Source organism: Pelecanus crispus, chromosome Z (assembly GCF_030463565.1).
Source record: "Pelecanus crispus isolate bPelCri1 chromosome Z, bPelCri1.pri, whole genome shotgun sequence".
NCBI classification, from domain to species: domain Eukaryota; kingdom Metazoa; phylum Chordata; class Aves; order Pelecaniformes; family Pelecanidae; genus Pelecanus; species Pelecanus crispus.
Genome location: NC_134676.1, coordinates 63,150,683 through 63,176,418, shown reverse-complemented (window position 1 = coordinate 63,176,418; position 25,736 = coordinate 63,150,683). Strand labels below are relative to the sequence as shown.

At 37.6% G+C, this 25,736-nt stretch overlaps 1 protein-coding gene across 1 annotated transcript in view; it reads right to left on the bottom strand.

The window, feature by feature from the left end:
- Positions 1–7,644: 7,644 nt before the first annotated feature.
- Positions 7,645–25,736, bottom strand: part of WDR36 (WD repeat domain 36) — a 33,138-nt gene continuing 15,046 nt past the window's right edge. Inside the window, exons 12-23 of the mRNA XM_075726105.1 lie at positions 24,678–24,832; positions 23,406–23,520; positions 21,961–22,126; positions 21,567–21,675; positions 20,709–20,788; positions 16,879–16,986; positions 15,608–15,705; positions 13,960–14,102; positions 13,191–13,307; positions 12,873–12,954; positions 10,417–10,604; positions 7,645–8,634 (exon numbers count right to left, since the gene is read on the bottom strand). Of these exons, the coding sequence (XP_075582220.1) occupies positions 8,485–8,634; positions 10,417–10,604; positions 12,873–12,954; positions 13,191–13,307; positions 13,960–14,102; positions 15,608–15,705; positions 16,879–16,986; positions 20,709–20,788; positions 21,567–21,675; positions 21,961–22,126; positions 23,406–23,520; positions 24,678–24,832 (1,511 nt within the window). The 3' untranslated portion in view covers positions 7,645–8,484. The remainder of the gene's footprint in view (positions 8,635–10,416; positions 10,605–12,872; positions 12,955–13,190; positions 13,308–13,959; positions 14,103–15,607; positions 15,706–16,878; positions 16,987–20,708; positions 20,789–21,566; positions 21,676–21,960; positions 22,127–23,405; positions 23,521–24,677; positions 24,833–25,736) is intronic.

Below are 25,736 nucleotides of genomic sequence, written 5' to 3'. Positions count from 1 at the left end.
CTTTTACAATTTTGAGATTCCTGCTGTCTCCAGGCCTAAGCAGCAGAATCTTGCTCTAGAAATAAATTTATAGACACCACCTCTTCCTTAAGACAATCACACTTTGTGTCTCTTTCTCAGCTGGCTACATGTTTTTACAGTTTCTCTTAACAGCATTTCTTGGACCTTTCACCATTCCCAGACTAAGTGTCTTGTACTCTAGGAAGAGGGTCTTTGCTCAAGCTCAGACTGTGTTACCGAATGGTTATAAAATAGTCAGGCTGTAGAAGCTTCTATAAAAAGAAGAAAGATCTATAGCTGCAGCAGGGGACGTAATATGGTGGTAATACACGAGAATGAAACCTCCATGGATAAAAGGCAAGAACTTGTAAGACAGCGTCAGAGACTGAAAGAGTTAATGCCTCAGACATTGTGGGGAGGTGGGTTAAGGTCTGCATAGAGACAAGTTAAGGTCTCCACAGTGATAAATTGGGGTCTGCACAGCACCGAGGTGGATATAAGAAATATTCTCATATGCATGCATCTAACATGATCAAACCTTCATTAGCACGTACCGTTTTCCACACCATTGGTGCGGAGCTGGGAGGCTGTCGGAGGACTCGCAGCTCCGCCCTCTGATGGCCGGAGGCCACGCGGAGTTCATTTGAGGAAGGGGTTCACGACCACCCAAAACACCCCTCACGACCACCCCACCACCCCGCGTGGCACTTGCATAAAGCCGGAGAACACTCTGGAACAAGCCTCAGGGGGCTGAGACCAGAGGCGGGGCCTGGCCTACCAAAGACACAGCTCCGAGGAGCCACGTGCGCACCCCCACCGCCAGAGGACCCCCAGCTGCCGCCATCCCCACTCCCAGCTGGCCTCCCCCACCTGCAGCCGGAGGTCCCGCGCTCCGGGAGCAACGCGCCCAGCGCCAGAGGGCTGCCACATTTGGCATCGGCATCACGGGATCCACGGGTGGTGATAACTCGCTCTCCCTCCTCTTCCTTCCTTTTCCTCTCCTCTTACAACTATTTGAATTAGAACCCATGTTGCTTATCGTTGTGCTTTCCTGGTTCGGGTTGCCTACCGTTATGCTTTCCAAGTTCAGGTTGGTGTTTACTCTCAATAAAGTGTTCAATCGGTTGTTTGGTGTCTTTTCACCTTAATTTAGCCCAAGGGAATCACAGAACCTCCACAATCCTCTCCAGACAGCCCAGTTCAGGTCATGACAAACAAATATGTTGTGGCACCCACCAATTTTAGAATACTTTTTCTTATCAGACATTCACTTGAAATATTTTCAGCTCGCTTGGCAGTTTAATTCTCCTACTCCTCATTAAAAATCTCTCGAATGCCAGTAGTGTTATTCAACGTTGCTGCATCTAATTTACTGAGCTTCTTTGCTATGGGATATTTAACAAAATAATAATGTATTAGTCATAAATAGAACATGACTAAATTAATTTCTGTAATGCCGATTATACTGGATTACTGCAAAAGTAATTCACACCTCTGTGCTGTAGACCTAATATCACCCATAAGCCAGCTCACAGTATAAAAGGTACACGGCATACAGAATGCAATAAACAAGCACCAAAATTTGCAAAATCTTATCTGACAGCATGCCCATTGACTTTACAGTAGCAATTTGCTATGTTTAATAGTAGACTATTAAGTAATTACATACTGTTATACTTGCACTGAATTTTATCGTTAAATTCATGGTTCTTCCTTTGTCCACCTAACAAGTCATTTCATCCTAGAAGGCAACCAGCTTGGTCAAGCATGATTTGCCCTCATGACTCTCTGCTGGTTGTTCTTCATCATCTTGCCCTTTGTGTACTGGCAATGGATTCTCAAGCACATGCAGCACATGCTCCATGATTCTTCTGGAGACTGAGATAAAAGTTTGATCAACCAGTAGTTCCCTGGATCCTCCACTTCACCTTTGTAAAAATGGGCACAATAGCCTCAATGCAGTTGTCGGGGATGTCCTTGATCACAAAGCTTTTTTATAGCTGATAGGCAATCCTATTATATTGGACAGCATTTGTGCGTTAAGTCCCGTGCAGTCCCATGGTTATAAGGTGACTTCAGAGCACTGCGCTTTAAAGTCTTTCTAACTCGTTGCTCCCCCATTGTTGGCAGCTCCTCTCCTTCAGAAAGAATGCTGGTACACACAGAATATGGAAGCAAGCTTTGCACTTAAGACTGAAGCAAAAAAAAGGCATCAAGTATTTCTGCCCTTTCCACATGCACCAGTAGGATGTCATCCTCAGCCATCAACATGAAAGGAGCTGCAAGGAATTCTGTACACATGATGCTGTTTATTCTAGCACCGTGAATAAACCATCTCAATTAAGCACTGATGTAAGCACTCCTGAAATAGTTTACATTTATTTTGATTTTGTTGAAATTGAATTCTTCAAAGTGAATTGGGCAGTCATCCCTCACCCTTTCATCAGCCCAAAGCAATGGGCAAATATAAAGGTTAATCTCAACTGTGAACAACCACCAGCTGCACAACCCCCTGTGATCAAACCTTGCATTCAACAGCAAATGTAACCCAACACACTCTGAGAACACATTTACCTGGGCTTTACACTTTGTCCCATGTGACAGGAAGGGACATGTTGCGTTACAACAGGCTGATGACTTTTCAGTTCCAGCCATGCCAAAGAGATGCTAACATTTCCAAAGCAGTATGGAACATCACTAGTTGTAAGAGAGCAATGTCATAACCACTTTTTTAGAGAGCTAAGTTTACACAATCCTTTTGAGACATGAATCTGAATAACCCTCAGGGAGAGTCTGGCATGCTAGCATGGATGGGATGAGTTGCTAAATTCATGTCTTATTCCAAGACCAACATTGGGCAACTCATGAGACGGTAAGTGCTAGATCTTCAGCTATGTAGCTGTAAGGCAACTAGCAACTTGCTTACAGGCTAACACAGGATGAAGGAATCCTCTGGACCTAATGCAAGCAGGAATTTCTATAGCCTTTACAAACATAGCACGTGAGGATTCTACAAATACATTACTTTACCTTATTCTGATTTATTCTATGGATGATTTCAGGCAACTGCCAATCACCAAGGTGGTCTGATCCTTCAGGGGGGTGACCCTTAACACTGGCATATTCTAAAACTCACAGAGCCAGCACATCAGTCATTTTAACACACTGGAGAGTCAGGGCAATAGTATGTACCTCCACTTAGCCACATGGACTGTTTTGAGAACTAGCAGTACACACATCAGTGAAGAAAAGGTATCTTCCAGAGACTGCCACTAACTGGCAAAGCTCCATGATGTGCAACAGAGCATCAGAGAGCTCACTCAATCCTTCTGGAGAACATGTAACAGCCAGGGCAGAAGGATCTTAGTTATTTTGTTGCTCATTTTTCTTTCCTCAATTTATCACTGGTTCACAAAAAGAAAAGCACAGGTCCTAAGGACATTTAAGGACAGCATTTTATTCTCCTCTAAGGCATACTGCAAACCCATTGAAAAAGTAAAGCAGGCTCCTTGCACTGACATCAAGTAAGCAACTGATTGGATTCCTCATCTCTAAAAAGGTAAATTATTTTTTTAAAACGTAATTTTTCATCAAACAAGTAATTGTTAAGAAGCAGAAGTTTTACAACCAACGTGCTGAGAAGACTGATATGCTAACATACCATGCCCAGGCAACATCTGTTGATATCAACAGTCAAAAGGAGAAACTACTTAATATGTTGGTGACCTTTAAACAATGCTGGACTCCTTCAACACAGCTCATCAGCAGAGTTCAAGTATGTCAACAAATACTTTGGCTTCTCTACTTCACAGAATGCAAATTAGTATCTTCCAGTTTCCTTACTCTGGGACAATGACACTTGTGTTACAATTTACACAGACCTGAGACCTTATGTAACCTTTCTTTTGAAGGAGCAAAACATAAATTTGAGACATACAAAGTGTTCAAGTGTTTCAAGTCAGCGGTCCATGCTGGCTGCTGAACAATGTGTAAACATTTGCATCCATTTACTCTCACTTCACATTTGCATGTTTTTCCTCATAATACCTCTATTGCTACTTGAAAGAAAAACGAAGATTGCAGTGAAAGCTTATTATGGCTCAGAGAGGAGCAGCCTTCACTCTTCAGAGGTTGAATCCAGCCAGCAGTAAGTTCAGGGAACAAGGTCCAACTAACCACTTTGGTGTCAAAACAACTGTGAGTAGCAAATCAATCTGGAAAGCACAACACAGCCAAAAGAAAATAGTGGAAGTGTTAAGACCTAACTTGACAGTACTGCTGTGTACAGGAGCTGGTAAGAGGAGCACCTATGCTCAGAAGCCAAAAGAGCAGAGAAAATCATGGTGAAAACAGAGCACACGAACACAGGCAGGCCCAGGCAAGTAGCAGACTTGAGAACAAGCTGGGGGGAGTACTGTGACACACAGCAACAGGGAAAATCGTAACAGCAAGCTGCTAGTCAGAGCTGGCCTAAACCAGGCTTGGCATTGTGTAAGAATGGTAAAATCTTCAGTAGTCGTCCTGCTTGGAAGAAAACCTAGGGCTAACAACTATATATATCGCTTAATCCAACTAATGATTTTTCTCACACCCCATTGCATATGCCATTACAATGCCAATAGGCTAAAGTGAGTTCTTACGGGTAACGCAAAGCCCAATCTGTCAAGTTCAATTGTAATGTATCTTACTGCTTGTAATCAACAACTTTTGACTACTATCACAAGATACTGTCCTTGATGTCTTGCGTGAAGAAATAATACAGGAAGTAGCAGGTGAAATATCCACTTGCATCCACTAGGAAGTGGGAATTATTTTTTATTTCTGAAGAAGTTACTAATGGCAAAAAGCTGCTCACCATTGTGGTGCGGGAAAAAAAAGGACAAAACAAAAGGCTAGGAACAAGAAGCAATCAGAGCTACTGGTGTAAGACTGGAACCAGCTTTAAGAATAGTCAAAACCTCCTGAAATAGCAGTAATGACTAGGAATGTTGAGGAAAAGACAAAAGAATAAAGGAGGTGGGATATCACTAACATCTAAAGACTATTTGCTGAAGGAAACGATTGAAGTGTTCCAGGTAGACTTAAAACACATCTGTGTATGATACAAGAAAATACATTAACACATTTAATGAGATAATCCAGGCTGCAAATATGTCAACAGTGTTATACGTAAATTGTTCGCAAAAATTAGCTTGCTGGTTCTACTTTCTGAAGAATGGCCTGTTTGGCAAAAAGTGTATCTTTTTTCTCCTGATTACATCCAGTAGTCCAGAAGAAAGAAAAAAAACCCCACTCCTTTACAAATCTCACAAGTTTTGTCGACAAATCTTGTACATACATATTTAAACACCTGTGCCCAAAAAAGGTTCTTGTGTGCCTGTGAAAACACACCTCTGTGCACTCAGTAAAATGAAGTATCTCCTTCACAAGTAGAAACCATTTCACAACTGCTCTGTGGCTGAGAGGCAGAGAAGCATGAAGACTAGAGCACAATTATTATTTCTCACATTCAAGAAGTAGGAGGGTGAAACAACATGAGGAAGATAGCAGGCCTGAAGTATACAAACAGAAATACATTATTTCCCTTAGTATTTAATTAAACTGTAGGTCCCATTACTACAGGATGTTGTGAAGGATAAATGGGTTCTAAAAGAGATTACCTGAACTCACAGCAAACAAACAGGTCCATCACAGAATATTAAACACAACTGTTAGACTGGGTCACAAAGCATCTAGAAAGCTCTCTACTGAAAGCTGGTGTGATGTGCTTGAGAAAGGATCAATTTATACATGACCTGTTTGCTAGACCCTTTACATCTGTTCCTTGCTCCAGCTGGAGACAGGATACTAGGCTTGACAGACCTTTGTTCTGATCCAAGAGGAAAATTCTTTATCCACTGTTCCTCTTCTACTGAGGCAGGTACGCAAATACTGACTTACTCATCTTTTAATATTCTTATGTCTTGGTTCAAAAAATGATTCTTTAAGATCTTCTAGTGCCAAGTGCCGAGTCCTGCACTTGGGTCACAACAATCCCATGCAACGCTACAGGCTTGGAGTGGCTGGAAAGCTGCCTGGCCAAAAAGGACCTGGGGGTGTTGGTCGACAGCCGGCTGAACATGAGCCAGCAGAATGCCCAGGTGGCTAGGAAGGCCAACAGCATCCTGGCTTGTTTCAGGAATAGTGTGGCCAGCAGGAGCAGGGAGGTGATTGTCCCCCTGTACTAGGCACTGGGGAGGCCGCACCTGGAATACTGTGTCTAGTTTTGGGCCCCTCACTACAACAAAGACCTTGAGGTGCTGGAGCGTGTCCAGAGAAGGGCAATGAAGTGGGTGAAGGGTCTGGAGAACAAGTCTTATGAGGAGCGGCTGAGGGAACTGGGGTTGTTTAGCCTGGAGAAGAGGAGGCTCCTGAACGGAGGCTGTAGTGAGGTGGGTGTTGGGCTCTTCTCGGAAATGGCCTCAAGCTGTGCCAGGGGAGGTTTAGATTGGTTATTAGGAAAAATTTCTTCACAGAAAGAGCAGTCAAGCATTGGAAGAGGCTGCCCAGAGGGGTGGTAGAGTCCCCATCCCTGGAGGTGTTAAAAAAGTGGACAGACATGGCACTTTGGGACATGTTTTAGTGGGCATGGTGATATTGGGTTGATGGTTGGACTGATGATCTTAGAGATCCTTTCCAACCTTATTGATTCCTAGTTTTACTTTCATTAAAAAATAATCCAGCCAGCAAGCCAGGAAACATGAAATTACTACTCTACCCTGAATTGGTTTAGTGGTGGACGTGGCAGTGATAGGTTAATGGTTGGACTGGATGATCTTAAAGGTCTTTTCCAACCTAAACGTTTCTATGTTCTAAATTAGTTACAGTAATACCTATAAGATCAGAGGTTTATTATATATTACATTGAAGTCTGAGGTATTTGGGACTGCTTCAGATCCATTCAAGGAACTGGGAGTAATGGGTTCTTGAGAACCATATCACCAGAAGCTAATCATTTTATATTACAAAGGATTTTCTTAAATCTCAGCAGTAAACTTCATAAAAAAACCTGTACATCATTCCCATGGACTCCATATTCTCAGTCCTAACTGGCTAGAATGCCACAGATTGTAAACTTCCATATTTCTCTGTTCTCTTCAAGGTTTAAAATGAGTCAAAATTATGGATAAAGTACAGCCAGAATACAGAGAGAAGCTGTAAAAGCTGCCTTCCCATCACCTCTGCACTCCTTTGATAACCCTGATGACTTTTCTTGCAAATTTGAGCAGCCAAAAGGATCTGATCTCATGACACATGTGGAATTGTCACTTGTTTCAGGGGGATATTCCATACTCTACACTGCATGTACATGTTTGCAGATAATTTGTTCCAGGATACATACTAAAAAGAGTTCCATACGTGATGGCATTTAAAAAAAAAAAAAAAAAAATCACATACATAGAACAAAACTGCACTATTATTTCAGTCTTATGCCAAATGTAACGACCCCATCTTTCAAGTTTTCTCATCAAAATTGCATACATTTGTATTAGTTACTCTGTTAGTCTGTGTCCGTAGCTGGAACATGTGAAATACAACAAAGCCCTTGTTCAGAAGATTTTTCTGCTGTGCCGCAGTACTCTCAAAGCCATATGATCCCGTTCATGAGTTCCCAAACGCTGTCCAAACTTTATTATTTGAAACCTAAATATCAATTCATAAAAACAACAACTGATTCAACTAAAAATTCCCCACAACTTAAAGCTTTTATTCCTGTAATCTATCTCCTTAAGAAAAGAATCCTCATTTTCATAAGAAATTGAGCCTCCAAAATTAGAGCAAGAAACCTGGTTATAAAAAATGGATGGGCTTTTTTGGTTTAGTTTTGTTTTTTTTCAAGTCCCATCATTTGTAGTGCAGCTAGAAATCTTTGCTTTCAGAAATAGGTGTCTGAGGCAAAATAGCGAACACAGCTTGCCAAAGTGAGGAGAAAACTAATTTCTACAAACCTTATAGGAAAAATGCTCTGATTGCAGAGGAATGCAATTTTTATGTTCATTTAGTTTAAACTACTGTTATTAAATTGTTAATAATTCAGACCTTTTGTTTTATTTTTGTATCAACAATAATTGTTCATTAAGCACAATGTAGGTTTTGGTCTCCTGCACAGAAATTACATTCCCACCTTTTTTTTTTTTTTTTGCATGCTTTCAGTCATGAAAGCATAAGGTAGCTAGCTACATTACCTGTAGCCATCCAACTGTTTGTTCATTGACAGCACATACTAATACAGCATGAATATTTAAGCTGCACATACTAATTTTTGCTTCGACTGATGTGAATAAAAGTACTCAGTTATGCACGTTCTAAAATATTTTGCCATACACAGGTGTACAAAATACAGCATCAGAAGTCCCAGTATAATTCTTGGAATCCAGTATTTTTAGTAATAAATTGTACTATTATTTCGAGGGGAATTTTATGCAGACAAAACCCTTAAGTATTTTACAGCAAAGCACTTTTCATATATGTTAACACACACAGACTCTGATTGAAGAGAGTCCGCAAATGAATCCAAGTTTCCTCAAGTTGTGTTGACAATCTGGATACTTCTTCCAATAGGTTTGGCTCTGATGAGAGGATCTTAAGATGTAACTGAAAATGAAAACAAGCAGTTAGTGGAACAAATACAGATAATAAAAAAATTAAAAGATCAGTTTCCTCATTCAGTTCCAATACTTTGCTTTCAGGAATGTCCCAAGTAAGGGAAGGACTCTTTTCCTTCAATTAATTCCCTCCATTTAATGCTGCCTCCCTTTTGCTAGTCTTTTACAAGCCATTTTACTCCCACATATGTATTAGATGGGATAAGGCAGCAAAATGTCTTAAATATGTTACTGCTTTACTAGATCTTCTGCTGCTGCTGAATCTATCCTAATCACACACTTCTCTAGAGGGTAACTTTTTCCTCTTTCCAACCTGCATCACAAATTGCTCTTTAGGCTAGAAAGGCTAAACAGATGCCCTGAGGTCAATCAGGATTATTATTTTAGTGATCTGTGTTGCATAAAGCAAAAAGAATGATGCCAGCACACTCTATAATGATACAGGCAGATGATGTCTCTCTATGTAATAAACAGTAACCTTGGTAAAGCATAAAGAAAAAGAAACCTCTCAATCCTGTAGAGAGGCAACACATTATTACCATTTAAAGGATGGAATAGCTATTTTCCTGGCTACAACTTAAATCTAGGAGTCTTGCTAAACTCAGAGCTGTTTTATTTGTAATCTACAACAAAAGATATTGGTGTTCATGTGTCATAAGGTGAGCTTATATTATTCTGCTGTAGTTCAGATCAGGAGTACGTTTCTGAGGCAAATTACCTAGCTTCCCGTAATCTACTCTGCAAGAACTAAATTTCTTTTGTATGAAACTAAACAGAAAGATGAATTCTAACATCTAATATTGCAACCATTAATCACAATCAGTCCATGGAACCAGACTAATAAAACCCATAATAATAACAGACATGATAAAAAGCCACTGGTGAATGAATATCAAGACCTCAATCCTAAGTGTTTCACTCTACAGATCTACTCTTATTTGTCTGCACTACTTGTTCTTGTGGAAGCTGCCCCATGTGTTCTATTTAACCCCAACAAAAGGAAAAGAGCAAGTCATATTTGTCCGACATTACACTCTATCTTTAAAACCAATCCCTGCAATATTGCTATTAAGAAATATGCAGTTAAATAGACAGTATTACTTATGTCTGAATGTTTATAACAACTTTTTCCTAGTTAACTGTAATTAATTGCTTTCCCACAGTTTCATAAATCAGAGTATCTTGACAAGGTAAGCATTTGCACATCAGAAGGGTTTCAATCTTCTGCAGAACAACCTTCTCTAAGTGTAACTGCTACTGTATTTTATCACAATAACTTTCAAATTTCCACACACCTGGGAATAATTTCATTAGTTCTGTGATACTTAACAGGTAACAGAAGAAAAGCAGCCCACTGACATGGGCTGCAATGTCTAGTGGTTAAGTCCAACAAAATGCTTATTTGACTTCCCCAAACATTGTACATTGAATTCTTTTCTTACTTAAGACATAGCATAGCTTAGCTTAGCAATTAGCAACCATTAAGAAGTTAGGTATATTACAAAAAATAAAACCAGTTCTAAGTAATGAATACTAGAATAAAACCTGTCTGGCATGGTCTTCTTCGCAATATCTGGTTTTTGCAAGTTTTTCTTGACTGTGACCAGATGAGTTGTCAAATTATCCAATACAGTTAGTCATTTTAAAACTACCCCCCCAAAAAAAAACAATCACTGAAGACAATTCTTCCGAGCAGACAATTTACATCCTTTTAATGGACAACCATCATTTTAAACAGCACTAACATAAAATTTTATAAGAAAATTGTTACCTTTAAAAATAGTGCAAGGTATGCCTGAGCAAGTTCAAAGTTGTACTTCTTGTTCAGCATCATCCCAATCATTCTCAAAAAGCTTAGCATCACCTCCATTGAGCCACCACCTTCAGGGGCCAAACCCCTTAGTTCTATCTCAATATTAGATGGTCCCAAACTTTTCAGTAAGTTAAGTGGAGCTGTATCTGTGTTAAAGCATTGAGGAATACATTATCATTAACATTTGCAGAAAAGAATCTTACAAATCCTTCATGTGGACAGGTTTATTCCAAAATTCTTAAGCAGTGACTGTATGTTTAAAGTTTCTACTCCTTCCTTACTTTTATGTTTTCTATAAAATGCCATCCTGCCTTTAATTTACTGTCTCATCACATACTACAGAGATGTACATCTCTAGTAAGACAGCTGCATTTTATTTGTAAGTTCACCTTGAAAAATACAAGTAACATCTTTGTATCACTTTTTTCCCCCATTTCTGTCTTTTAAGCTGAACAAAATTTCTTATTAACCACAGAACATTGTTATTTTACATCTCTTGGCAAAAAGAACATATATATTTGGGACTTCAAACTGTTACTGCAAATACATCCTAGAAGAGACTGGGTACTACCTTTACTAGGAATCTTTACAGTGTTTACTCTTACTGTTATTAAGTTAAATCGAGGATCACGTGGTGCACCTAAGGTAATTATTACTTTTGTTACGTGAATTCCTCCTGTTTTTCCTGGGACCTGGGCAGTGGTGGGGTGGGGAAAGTCCTTCCCCTGGTAGAAATACATGCAATTTACAAACTCTTTCCCCTCTTTGTAAATGTTCTTCCTCAGGATTTCTACAATCCTACCTGATCTTTGAGAATTCCATCCATTTGCTTTAAAAAATGTAGAAATAAAAATATGTATGGTTGCAAAGGCAGCTGTTGGTAAAAACATTTTTTAATATACTCTTATAGCATGGTAACTAATAGTATCAGGCATAGGCTAATATTCCTCAGGTGGTATAAATCTGTTTCCATCTCTATGTGATTCCTATGAAAATCAGTAGCTAGTTTTAAACATAGTTGTAATATTAACAGTACTAAACAGATGCATTAACTCATTTTTGTGCTGTGACATTAAAAAAAGAAACATGGAACATACAGTGAAGTTGGTACACATACAATATGGAAAAGGTGCCCAGCTCAATATGTGTTCCACACTCCTGATCTGAGGTACGAAACCCTGTCTCCATCCCAATGGTAAGCCAGGGTGGCTTCTAGTACAACATTATTTATTTGCAGAACATAGCCACCTTCAGAAGAAATGCTTGTAAACTAGCAAGCACAGAGCCACGTTACACACCAGCAGCTTCCTGAGTCAGGATGAACAGGCTTCCTCGATTGGGCTTATAGCACAGACCCCAGAGCACACCTGCCTTACAACAGAGAGGCTGCCTAAGGGAGGCCCACGGGACCACTACTGCAATGAATCATGGAGTGAGTGCACTTGCTCCCTGGTACAGCCAGCCTCCAGGTGCTTGGTTAGGCTTTTAGATATTCACCTGATGTTTCACTCTTCTCTGAACAGCTCTGACATAGCTTAACAGAATACTATCAACTGAAATACTAAAAACACAGCATAAAACCACACCTTGTTTGTGATAGATAATAAAGTTCTGCACACAAAATATTTTAAGTGCAGTTGAGTAGGCTGGTCATCTCAAAAGAGTTTAAGAAGGGGTAGAAAAATTCCCAACAGAACTGCCTTGTGGACAAGCTACCAGTGAGTGTCCATTTACATTTCCAAGCCAGCTATATTAGCAATCATTTCCAAAAATCTGAATTTCAATGATTCTATAGCAGCATAAGTTAAACAGGGAAAACAGCAGGTGCATTTGACAGGCAATTTAAGTGACTGAATTTCAAAATTAATTGAATGTCAAAAGAAAGCCAACAGCTTATTTTTATATCAATTATTTCTTCTTAGGTTTTAAATTAAAAAGCAGTTGATTAAAGCTCTAAGTTCGTGGAATGTTTAGTGAAATAGCCCTTGAAAACAGAACTTGCTAGGCAAATGGCGTTTTTCATGTTTCAGTGAATCACCAAACTATTCCTTACCAGATCATTCCCTTCCTTTCTTACCCTACAAATAATACATAGCACCTTTTCTGGGTGAGATCATCACAATCTCCAAAAAATTCTAATAATCTTAGGAACATTACCTTCTTTCTCTATTTGGGCTTTAGCCAGAATTGGGCTCCATGCTGCAGGCAAGCTGGAGTACCAATGGATCGTTGACCTAGATTGGCTATCTATGTATTAGTCAGCTTTCTACATAACATAATAATTTCTCTTTGCCTTTGCTACTGTACTATGCATGGCTTTTTCCTCACACGTTACAATTCTGGCATTAGAAATCAAATGTAGATCAGAATATTATTAGCATCTACATTTATAGTGAAATGTCTTGTTAACTTACATTCATTAGTGCTCAGGGCTTCTTCAAGATGAATGTAGAAGTCAGACTTCTGTGCCAGTACTCCAAGGTTTACTACCTTTGACTAGACCATGAAAGAATAAGAGACTGTACATGAATATGCAAACATGTTTTTACATCTCAGTTTTATTCTGTCAGTAGGAAAAGAATCTAAGACTTTAAGAGAGAAAGCATTAATGTAAATGCGTTAAAACTGGTACTTTAAGTCTTTAGCAAGATTTCACTCAGCACTAAAAAGCATTTAAGATTTTCTTTTAAAATACACTAGATAAGAATCAATGTAATAGTGTTTGTTTTTACCTGTGTATCACTTTCTTCCTCTGGAGCAATGTATCGGGGTATAAGACCAGGAACTGTTGGGATGAAGAAAGGGGCCGACTTGGGAACTTTTGGTGGCTCTCTTGGTTTATTTTTTTTCTGTTAATTAGATATTTGAATTAAAATCATCATCATAGTAAGAACATATGGGAATTTCATCTCAAGAGTTTTATTTTTAAAATACCATTAAAACTGTAAGGACTAACTGAAAAGTAAATGTATAGGTAAAAAGTTTTACCACTAAATCTGAAGCTACTATTTAGAAGAAAAACAGCCCCTCTCCCAAATCCTGGAAATTGTGAAAAACACCGTATAGTCTTCTACTGCAAAATCTTGAAAAATACCTGAAGAGTGGGATCAAATTTTGCAATTAGGTAATGCAGCTCATAGAACAAGGCAAATATATCTGGCTGTATGCTACTGTTTTTTGCGCCTTCCCTCTTTTTTGGTTAGGGGAATGCCCAACAGTGATTTGGAGGTGTAACCTGGAACAGCTTTATAGGCACTTATTAGCTGCATTGACATGGGGATATCTGCCTTCAGACAGCTATTTTGCATGTTGCAGAAATAGTAATGGCAAAAGTTATGAAACAGTTCCTCCTTCTCAAGATTTCTTGAAAATCCAAGAGAATGGTTACCACAACTGTCTGTTTTACATTACACGAGAAATAGCCCTTATTCTACCTCCTTCTTAAAAAAAAGCAATCCAAAACATACAGTACATAAGCAATAATGTGCCTAATACCATTACCTTGATAACATCAAGACTGAGGAGATTTTTCCATCTTGATTCCGGTAATGAGGAAAGGGTCACCAGCTGCTCTCCCAGTTGCTCAGGTGAGACATACTCTATCATTTCATCACATGTTTCTTCATCTCCTGCCACATCCACATCTTTCAAGAACAGATTATCTTTTATGAACATACATACTTCACAATTATTTTTTTAAAAATCAAACCAACATGATTATTTCTTCTGCAATTTTTGAAAAAACACATGCGTAACAGCTATATATATGGGTACTAGCATAACATATAGCTGAAAAGCTACAGAAATAATCTTTATTAACCCTATGAAATATTAAAACTTAAATTGCTAACAATTATATCTAAAATGCAGAATTGGATAAACAAGATTTTAAAGACTAACAAGATTTATCTGCTTTTGCAGAAATGACATAAAAGCAATTTATAGAAGTCATAATGGAAGAAAAATGGATTACTTTTAAAATTTTGTTAACTGTTTTAAAACATATACACAGCAATTTTAGTTCTGAGCTACAAATTGGTAAAATCTTTGCATTTAAATATGCACAATATTCACAACCCATCCATAGGTATGACTGAAGTGGCACATAAAGATGAAGAAAATCTCAACATTAAAGCACAACATCACACAACAGAAGATATGCAGTCTGTCACTAGGTTTTCTCTAAACTTCCTATGCGGTCTTGACAAAAGACCTCTAACCTTCCTTTCCTTTTTGCAAAATATTACATGGCTGAAACCATGAATGTGATAAAAAAGCCTAAAACAAAGAAATGTAAGCCATTAAGAACTCTGAGCATCTAAACAGGAACTTTACATTTGCTGAAGACAGAAAGTGAGTTAAGGCGTTCAGCCAGAATCAGTTTATAGTATTAAAACATTCAAAGTTTTGGGATTAAATCCTTTCTCCCTCATTTAAGTATCTAAAATAAGTATGTGCTTAATAAAGCAGCCATGATCAAGCATGTTCCTCACTCTTTTATGCAGTCAATAGCTAGGTGTGTTTCTCCTTCAGATGGCGATCTAAATGTAGGTACCTGCTAAACTTGGGCAGACAAGATTTCCATCTAGAGGCCTTCAGAAGCACAACCATTTGTACTAAATATATCAAAAATGCAATTTAGGCCTTTCTTTCACTGGGAATCTAGCACAGGTTCATGGCAGATCAGCTGAACCCAATTCTCTTGCCAACAAGACAATATACAGCAGTGAAACTACCATGGCATAAAAGTTGGAGGGAAGTGGAACAAAGAACAATCCCCTTTCCATTGCCAAACAGTAACATTAATTTCAAACTGGCCTCACAGATGGCAAAATGGAAGGTATTTACACGAGTCTGGGATTAAAGAAAGCCAGCAAATAGCACAGATGTTTTTATGACCTACAAAATCGCCTTGAAGATGTGGAGATCATCACAATGTATTTCTTTATGTCTGAACACAGAAACATGACTAGATTTTAGTAAATAGTATTAGCGTATGATTAAGTATGCCAAAAATGGTAGGAGTAATGGGAACAGTTCAGAGAAAGAATGCTATGACATGATGAGTTTTCACTGTGAAAGCAAACCGTCTTCTATTTGAAATGTATTACCAAACTGAAAATAAAATACTCTTTCATCTGAAGATTACCTTGCTCAGGGCAGGTACTAGGGCATGTCATCACAGAAGGTTCATAATCTGCTGGAAGGGGCCGTAAAGAGACAAGTGAATACAGAGAACGGTTGGACCTAAAAAATAAGACAGGCATTTAAAAAACCTTTTCAGGTGAATGGGAACAAGTATTTTAGACATAATTTTTACTGCAGTCTAATATTACCGCACGACAGCAATTCACCAGGTTCTATTAAAGATTAGTTTTCCTCATCTACCAGATAAATAAGAAATGAAACGTAGCGATATACATCATCTGAAAGTCTGAAACATAGAAGTTATGCTGAAGTATTATTGCCAGGAGTGTTTAATAGATGAAGTATGATTATTTCAATTGTTGCCAGTTACTGTATTTACTTGAAATTGCAAAATTGCCTACCTAAAAAAAGCCTTGCTTGTAATTCGTATGTACAATACATTATGCAAATATAAATGATTCATGCTGCTTTCACAGAATTTCAGAGTAGTACTCTTAGCAAATTTTCTTGAGGTTTGGAACATGCACACAAGTCATTCTGGTAAATGATTTTTTCTGTCAATATAAACCAGGGCTAAGTAAAAACATTTGTCATTATTCACAATGAAGCACTTCTAGTTAAGCATAGAAAGGTCTAACAACTGAACACCCCTTAAGCAAAACTACAGGCAACAAATGTAACCTGAAAGATCTATCTGTGTATCAAAAGAAAAAAAAAAAAAAACAAAAAAACCCAACTAAACCAAACCACAAACCACTTAAAAGGTGTGTTACTTCAGTACTGGCCCTAACCAGTCATTTGCTTTAAAGCCATATCAGGAGGAAACCGAACTAAAACATAGTTATCATTAATAAACAGAAGTAATAGCAACTTCCAAATTTTACTCAGAAGTCTCAGACAACATCGTATACCAGGACAAGAAGAAAAGCCTGTCAGAAAGTAACACTATATGAGCAGTGACATTTCAAAAGGGGTCAGAAACAATAGCAGAGTCAAAGAAAAACTTTAGGAATGGCATAACAGGAATTCTTTAGAGTAAGAAAGAAACATTTAGGAAAAAAAGAGATAATTTAATTATCAGAATAAATATCTTAACTGGAAGAGATTTCAAGATTTGTAAGTCACAACAATACCTGTCTTAATTAGAACAAGAGAAGACAAAACCCAGGAGAAAATATTTTGCAGGATAATTCTCTATTTGCAATGAAGGTGATTAAAAGAATTCTTCACCATCTGAAATTCTGTGTAGAAATACATAAATTACATACTCACCACAAATAAATTCCAAGATCATCCACATGTGTTGAAGCTAGGAAATCTCCTGTAGGAGACATAGTAATGCTCACAGCTGCGGAGTCTACCAAAAAACAATCTATGAGGCTAAGGAGAGAAAACACAACAGAGAAATTCTCATCAAGATGAACGTGTTTATCTATGCATATCTGAATTACAGCACAAATACAACTCAATGCAAGCAGGACACCAGAAGTATGTATACAAACTAGCGTATCAGAAGTATTCTAATACGACATACAAACTTAGCAAATGAACGCACTGTGCAACAAACCACTCACCTCTAAAATTCTCTAAAATCAGCTAAAGCTGGTACATTTATGCTACCTCCTTAGATATCCACATTCTGTGGAAAATATGAACAGCCATCTGTCCACATTCAACTCTTATGCCTAATACTAGCCATTTTAGTGGCCATAAATTTCATACTCCCAATCAGCCCCGTGCTGCTCTGACATTATCTTTTAATGCTCTGCTGTCAATTGTAAATTCCCTCTCTCAAGATACTTCATATACACCTGATTAACAGTTTGTTTTGACAATACCATATCTTCAGCCTGATACACCATTCCTTGACCATTACTTTCACTATTGCAGAAAACTGAAAAACACCACATAAAAAGAAATTTAAAATACTCAGTAGTATGTGACTATTTAAACAACAAGCCACTTTAGAGTTCTGGATAATGCCACAAATCCTGGATGACGCACACCCTAGGAGACTTCCGCTCGAGCCCAGGTTCATAGCACTGCTTGTCACGGGTTGAGGTATAAATTTCAGTTACTTCCAATTGTAAGAAGCAGTTGAGTTTGACAACTAGTTCATTGAGAGAAACAAAAAGAACAAATGGAGAGCTTGAATGCTTTATCTTGTTTACAGACCAAAATCAAAAGCAAAGTGAGAAGCGATGAGAGCAGCTAGTTCTACAACCTTATTCTGTTCACTAACCATAGAAAAAGTATTGATATAACAAAGCAGTTTAAAATGTAAAATCTTGTGGGCATGTGTTTTCTTAGGCACTGAGCACTCCTGTGATGGTTTGACAAACCACATTAAAAATAAAAGCCCTTTTTTTCTCTGAATGAACATTTTATTTCTTCTGCATGCTGTTAGACACACATTACAAGTAATCAGGCAAGAGCTATATCATTCATCACTTTCAACATAAAATACACAAACACTAAACCCATAAATGCCAGAATATGTATCAGTTACACTGATACATTTTGCACACAGTGCACAGTGGCTAGAAAATTTACCATAAATACTGTTTTTAGTTTCAAATCCATCCTTTTACCACAATCGTTATCAGTAACTGAGAAATACTGTTCAATAAAGCAACCATAAGCAACAACTGCAAAACAAAGTTAACATTAAATTTTTCTACTTACTGAATTTAAATCATGATTAAAATTACAAACTTGGGGGGGGAGTCAATCCACTATAGGACAATGAGAGACATGCTTGTAAATTTTACACAAAATGTATAATAATTGCTAAAAGAATCCTGCCTGGGGGCTGAAGGCATTAATTCTTTACACTTCCTGCCTAACTGCAAAAGTGAGGCAACGTTATGTATAAAATTGCTGAGCTCACAATATCAACACATTTCTTACACCACTCTGTCTCAAGTACTCTGTCCAAACTATAAACAGTCAACTTGTACCCTTGATTCCTTAATTTGTCTATACAAGCTGCTCTGCAGAAAGAAAAATTTGCATAATGCCAAGGTTCCTGCTTGTAACTTTCTCTACACAAATTGTTCCCAATTCTCAAAAAGCCCTACATAAAAAACATGCACTAGGTATACTTACATTATGTAAGGACAGTTAAACAGCATTCCCAAGTGAAAACAGACATTCAATAAGTAAATAGTATGACATCTATTAAAGTCAGCCGGTATTTTTCGTAATGTAGGACTTAATAATCTAAAAACATGTCTTCCATCCTTTTGTAAGGACAATTTCAAAGCTGAGCCTTTAGAATGCACAGTTTATAATTCGGTTCTTCTATTTATGAGCAAATATACCACACTAGAAGTAAATCAAACATCTGACTTTTTATTAAAAGCTGTTCTTCCTTTTCAATACACCCATCTGCCTATAGTTTTGGGAAAACCTTTCCTTTAAATTCTGGAAGAACAATTTAACCTAATTTGTTTCAAAAAAAGGGTTTGTCATGTAGCTGCCTAGATTTCAGCTTGACCAGAATTTCTTGCAGTTAATTAGAGAGAAGAGACAAAATATTTACTTATGTGTTACATGCAAACAAGAACTACTATTAGATTTTAAACAACAGTATGAATGGATTCTTACTGCAAAGGGTTATGTTATTAAAGAAATGAAACATACAAGTAACATTTCTGAAGTTTTATAATTGATACCACAATTTTTTGTAGGCATGTCATTTTGGAAGGGAAAGAGCATTAGGAAGAGGAAGTCCAAGCAGAGTGTTAATTTCCCTCCCATTTATACTAGAAAGAAGACAGTTACTGTCCACCCCATCCCATTTTAGAGTAGCATCATTCATCACGTAAGAATAGGTCAATTGTTTGTTGACATTGACCACCCTTGTGGTAGTAAAATGAAAACTTTTACAGTATACAAAATTATTTACCAAACCACATCAACAAAAGTAATCAACCCAAACGAAACCATTCAGTCCCAGGTATGACCAGAGCTGCACACTGCATAGCACTACTTTAAATTTCTAAAAATCTACCTGATGCACTGCTAAAAGAATGCACCGGCAGAACTCAAAGTTACCTTCTGGCCTGTTTTTTCTGGGCTCCTGAACTTCCTGTGTACTTGTATATGTGGCCAAATTTCATTCTGGGAGAAGACTACTCAGAGTGGATCATAAAAGAGAATTTTGGCAGTTGCAGGCACGCACAAATGAAAAATATAACTGAAGTAAAGCCTTATTGTGTTGCTAAAATGAATGTATAAGTGAGAACAGGCTTCTATTTACAATACCAACTGGAGTACCGCATCCAACTCTGAGGCACCCAGCAAAAGATAGACATGAAGTTAGAGCTGGTCCAGGCAAATGATCAGAGGGCTGGAACACGTTTCCAATGAAGAAAGGCTGAGAGAGTTGGAGTTGTCCACCCTGGAGAACAGAAGGCTCTGGGGACACCTTCTTGTGGCCTTTCAATACTCTAAAGGGAGCTTAAAAGAAAGACTTGAGAGAGACTTTTTAACAGGGCCTGTAGTGACAAGACAAGGGGCAATGGTTTTGAATCGGAAGGGTGTAGGTTTAGATTGGATATAAGGAATAATTTTTTTTACAGAGTGGTGAGACACTGGAACAGGTTGCCAAGAGAAGTTGTGGATGACTCATCACTGCAAGTGTTCAAGGTCAGGTTGGACAGGGTTTTGAGCAACCTGATCTAGTGAAAGATGTCCCTGTCCATGGCAGGGGGTTGGACTAGATGTCTGAAGGTCGCTTCTAACTCAAATCATTCTATGATTCTACGAGTACTTCAGCATATCACCTTAACCAATCTTTTGCCATTTAGATTATAGTGCTGCTTCCAGACAAAGAACAAATTCACACTATGTGAAAACTCCAGGTTTCATCATTAGATCTTCAGACACTTTTATTCTGTATACCCAGAAAAAGGCACGTATTGCTAGCATTACACAGAACTAAAATACTGGCTACTGAGTCGTTACACCATATGCAGCTTTGAATACCACACAGTACAGGTTGGTGACAGATAACCAAGCCAGAAGGCTTTTTGCCACTTAACAGACAGAAAGGGGATTAAAATAAATTTCTGCTATATGTTTTTAAACTGACTCACCATCCAGAGGGAAGGTCCCAAGTCTTAATGGTACAGTCCATTGATGAAGTTATTAGCCAACGACCATCAGGACTGAAAGTCTAAAACAAAACAGTCAATTGGCACAACTGACAAGTCAGTCCCTACAGGAGGTCCTGTTTTACACAGTTCAAGATTAGATTGCTCCCAAACACCAGGATAAAATGGCCTGGCCATGAAACAAAACTCACACCACCTTACTGAAAGCAAGAAAAGGACAAAAAATGGAAGCTATTTCAGAACAGGATTAAATATATGACACATCATACATCTGGCTGTTAGTAAAAGCACTTTGGTCCTTGCTTTTACATTAATAATGAAAACCACTGAGCGTAAAACTGAATAAATCAAATAAATACTTACTAGCACTTAGAATTAAATCAGAAGCAAAAAACTCTTTCAATGAACACTACAAAGCACTATTACACAACATGTAAAATAAGGAATTATCAGTGTCTTGCATAATCTCAGATCTGTTTACACCTTTTATTTACCTGGCTCATCTTTTCTCTATATACAGTTAAGACTGTTGCACAATTTTGCTCCTCAACGTGGTTTTCATTATTCCTAATGCTTCATTTTGTTAAACTAAAAATCAGCTTGTTGCAAAGTTACAGTAAAATCCCAAAGCACACTAAAAATATATGGCCATTCAAACACTATACATTTTAACTTCAAAATTAATGCGGCCAAAACCACTGTAGAGCTGAATTACAACTTTACTGTTCATAGCTGAACAGAATACTCAGTGACTTAACATACACAGAGAAATCTACCAACTTTAAAATTAGTTAGGTATTTCTATACGTCACCTGTTACAGAAAATGAGTTAACAATTACCATGTCATTAATCCGTCCATGGTGTCCTGAGAACGTCCTGATAGTCTTCCTGGTTTCTATATCCAAAACACTAATACTGAAGTCATCAAAGGCAATTCCCAGAATACCACTGCCAAGAATCATTAGCACATATGATAGTGAATACTCAGAGACAAAAAATAAAAACAACATCCTAACATTGCTCCAAAAGTCTTTTATCCTGAGATAATCTCAGATAAAGATTATTACATTCCTTCAGTCTAATAAAATGTCTTGTAGTCATTTTCTTTTGTCAACTAGTAGTCAGTTGTATTTCAAAGCATCAGAAATTTAAACTTTATTAGAATACCTGGTTGCCATCCTAGACTTACATACTTAGAGCAAAACAATATGCACATGAAATAGCTGCAGTTACCTGTCTCTGTGAAGCAGAATTCCACTTGGAGAAAAAGAAAGCTCAGTGGAGCAAACTAGATCTTTAGTTTTGAACTTCCAAAATTTAATTAATCCTTCACTACCAGCTGTGATTATCAGCTGGTTTAATCCATCCACTGCTACCCCTCTAATGGCCCCTTCATGTGCTGCAAATCAAGAGAAAAGAAAGTTGTATTTCAGAATTGAAACACAGAAATCAGCAGAATGCCAAACACTATTCTCTATGTCTTCACCTAACTACACTAACTGAGCAGGAAGCATGTGACAAACAATTCTAAAGCTACCTGACAAGACTGCTCAAATATTAGAAGTTTCTTTATCAGTACAAAACCCAAATTGCTTTCAAGTAAGCACCTAGAATACAATACAAAAGTTGTGAGTAATTGAAGCTGAATATTAGCTTTTATTTCTGCTTTCAGTTTGGGGGGCTTTTTTTTTGAATGTGAGATTTGAGGGACTTTTTGAATTACTTACGGGACGCCTCCAGGGGGCAAAACTACTCCAGACAAAATTTACAGCTTCAGTTCTGGCACAAAGTCTGGGCGTTTTCTTAGGCTATTTTATACTGCAGTGTAAAGATAAGGCATAGCTGCTCTGGTTTTGGATCAATTTTGTTTCTTAGTCTATGCCTCGGGCTACTGGCCAGTAACCAAAATTATAAAATTCATCCTACTATCAGCCAATGATGTTATTAGGAGACTACTTCATGTTTGCTGTGCTAGATGGCTTTTAGAAACCCAGTAAGGTTTAAGGGTTCATCGGGACCATTTCCTTGTTTCTACAACAAAAAAAAAAAAATCAGATCACGAGGGCCCTATTATAAATTGCAGACTTACAAAGCAAAAGCAAACATACATGAGGATACATGACATGAAATACATATGTATGCAACATCAAAAGGAAAAGTCTGAACACCGTCACTTACATGAAGTTCTAAGTTTGCAGCTGGGTAATTGAAAATAATAGCACATGCAAAGAACTGGACCTGCTTAGGATTTCAATTTCCCATGCATGTAAAGTATTCTTTCATTCTGAAGCAGGCAGCACAAAACAGATGGGAAAATTTATCTCAGAGATAGAACCCTATAACAAGAAGCCAAGTACTGGAAATGTGATTATCTCAAAAAAGAGCTGAGGCTGATCTCATTTTAGTGCTAACCATTTTGGTAACTGACAATTTTGTGTTAATTAAAACAAAACACATGCTAACATCAGAGCTGTTAAAAATAGCAGGGATCCTGTCCTTCAGAGTAGGTTTCAAATTACTTCTGATTGCAGTGCAAGATAGGACAGTGTAGGGTAATTAGAGAAAATGAAAAGATTCCCAAATTCAACTCAGAAGCTATGTTAAATTTCCTAGATGACAGAATGCCAGGTTGTTGCTGTTCTGTTAAGTCAGTATTTTAAAAATGTAGCAATTCTTACCTCTTTCTTTGCCGTAACGCCCTCTGTGAATGCCAGACTGCATGTTATAGACATCCACCTGTCCAGTTGACAGCCCAATTACAGCAAAGTTCCCACATGAGGTAATGTCAACTGCCTTTCAAGGGGGGGAAAAAAAACCACCTATGAAAACAATTCTTTAAGTGTATATCTAATTACAAAGTTGTTAGAAGATACATAACATATCAGGAATACAAAATACTAGTCTGTTTTTATTAGACTTCTTCAAAGAAAACGGCACAGACAAAACAACAGATCAAAAAAGTAGAGAGAGGAGCTCTTAAAATAAGCAAATAGTCAACAAGTAATAAATATGGCAGTGCATGCTTATGAAGGATAATGAAATACTGACTTAGTGACATCCATCAGAAGTCATATCTAATAGTATCAACACTTTAACCTAAATGACTAACCTACACAATCAAGGCATCCACAAAATCAATCCCTAAGATAAAGTCCAAGCATGCTGACTGCATGCCTCTTTCAATGCTCATATTGCCAACGGCACCCCAAAATAGAGCAAGTTCACACAGAGTTTAAATAGTAAGAAACAGAGAAACAATGGTCTAGATGTCTTTGGAAAGATAAAGTCCAAAAAATCTAGCAGTTACAAGAAAAGCAGGTTTTTACAACTGAACTGATCTTGTCTACCACTTAACTGCTAAGCATAAGGTCAGAAAAACAACGTATCACAAGACACAGTAGCAGCATGAATGCCTAGCAAATGAAGTATGTCACAGCAACTACTTGTCTTGAAAGCTCATAAGCCTCAGTAAACATTTGTATCTTTTTCATTGCATGTTTGACTTTCGCTGTGTCCAGCTCAAGTTGTAACACGTTTTAGAGGGAATATCCTGCCTACAATTTGGAAATATGTATTTCCCTATTGCCAGAAAAAAGCATCTTCAGCAATTTGCATTCTCAGAGCAAGTTTATCATCACCAGTATATAGTCAGCTCTGTATCACTGTGGCAGATTAAAGGTAAACACCAACCACCTATCTGAATCAGAAAATAAAATCTGCACTTAACTGTGATGTTTAAGGAAAAAAATGCATATAGAGCATTTTCCTTAAGACCATATGCATTACAAAACAGCTAGCAGGACACACTGAGCTGGCAGAAAGCACTTTGCAAAGTAACTAAGGCATGTCTAGATACTGCTTTTTCATTCTAAAAATTGCTTCTGTACAAACAGAAATCAAAATAGCGTATTACTGTAATGCTGAAAAAACATTATCCTAAACAAACTTACTGTTGCATATATATCAATAGGTTTGTGTTTGCTAAATTCTTCTGGATTCAGTTTATGCGCTCCCATGGAAGTTTTCTGATAGTTCCAGGTTGTACAGGTTATATACCCTTGATGGCAGGCAACAATACCATCCCAGTCACTCTGATGTGCCACTTCTGCAATGTAACGCATACTCCTTTTAAAAACAATCATTCTAAAGTCAAATAAGCTCTTCTGATATCATAAGAAATAGTACTTTGAAATACCTTTAGGCAGAACAGTTCATATTTAGTGTTCCTGTTGGACAGTCAGAAGGCTACCGTTCAGAAAAAACACCTGGCAAACAAATGCACTAGCATTGTGCATATGCTAGTGTAACTAAAATGCTAACAGAACCACAAGCATTTTCTTGGTATGTTATTTTCACATCTTTATATATTTGAATCTATGTGATTTGAAAACCATATTTAAACTTAAATGGTTTAAACTGCTCAATCTGTACACATTTCCAGCTGATTCTCTTAACCGTTTCTTCAGCTACTGAAGCAGCAGAAGCCACTGGTTTAACAACTTAAAGCAGGGTTTAAGAGCTACGTCTCCTTCACAGAGTAAAAGACTTTTCTGTATTTGCAGGAAAATCATTCCTCAAAAGCTCAGTATTGAAACTTTGTAGTCAAATATGAAATGTGGGGATCTAAATAATGAGCAAGTTTGCTTTTTTCCCTGGATTTTTTTTAAAAAGAAGAGCGCTTGAAATTGGGTATTTCTAGAACTTCAAAGAATAAAACAACCAGATACAAACCGGTTCACTTCACCAAATAAAGACAATATAGCAGAAAAGAAACAACTGTAATTAAAATGTACTTAAATAAATGTTTTTTTTACGTCTCCAAACACATTTAAGGTAGTTCTACTACCTTAAATCAATCAGGCAGGTCTAACCAGAAGATTTAAAAAGTGCATATATATACACACATATTTGCAACAAGTATGTACAGACAGCCTGTACCACTGAAGTCTGCAAATATAAATACCATATGTACTCAAACAGCTACACAAAATTGTAAATCCAAACCTTTC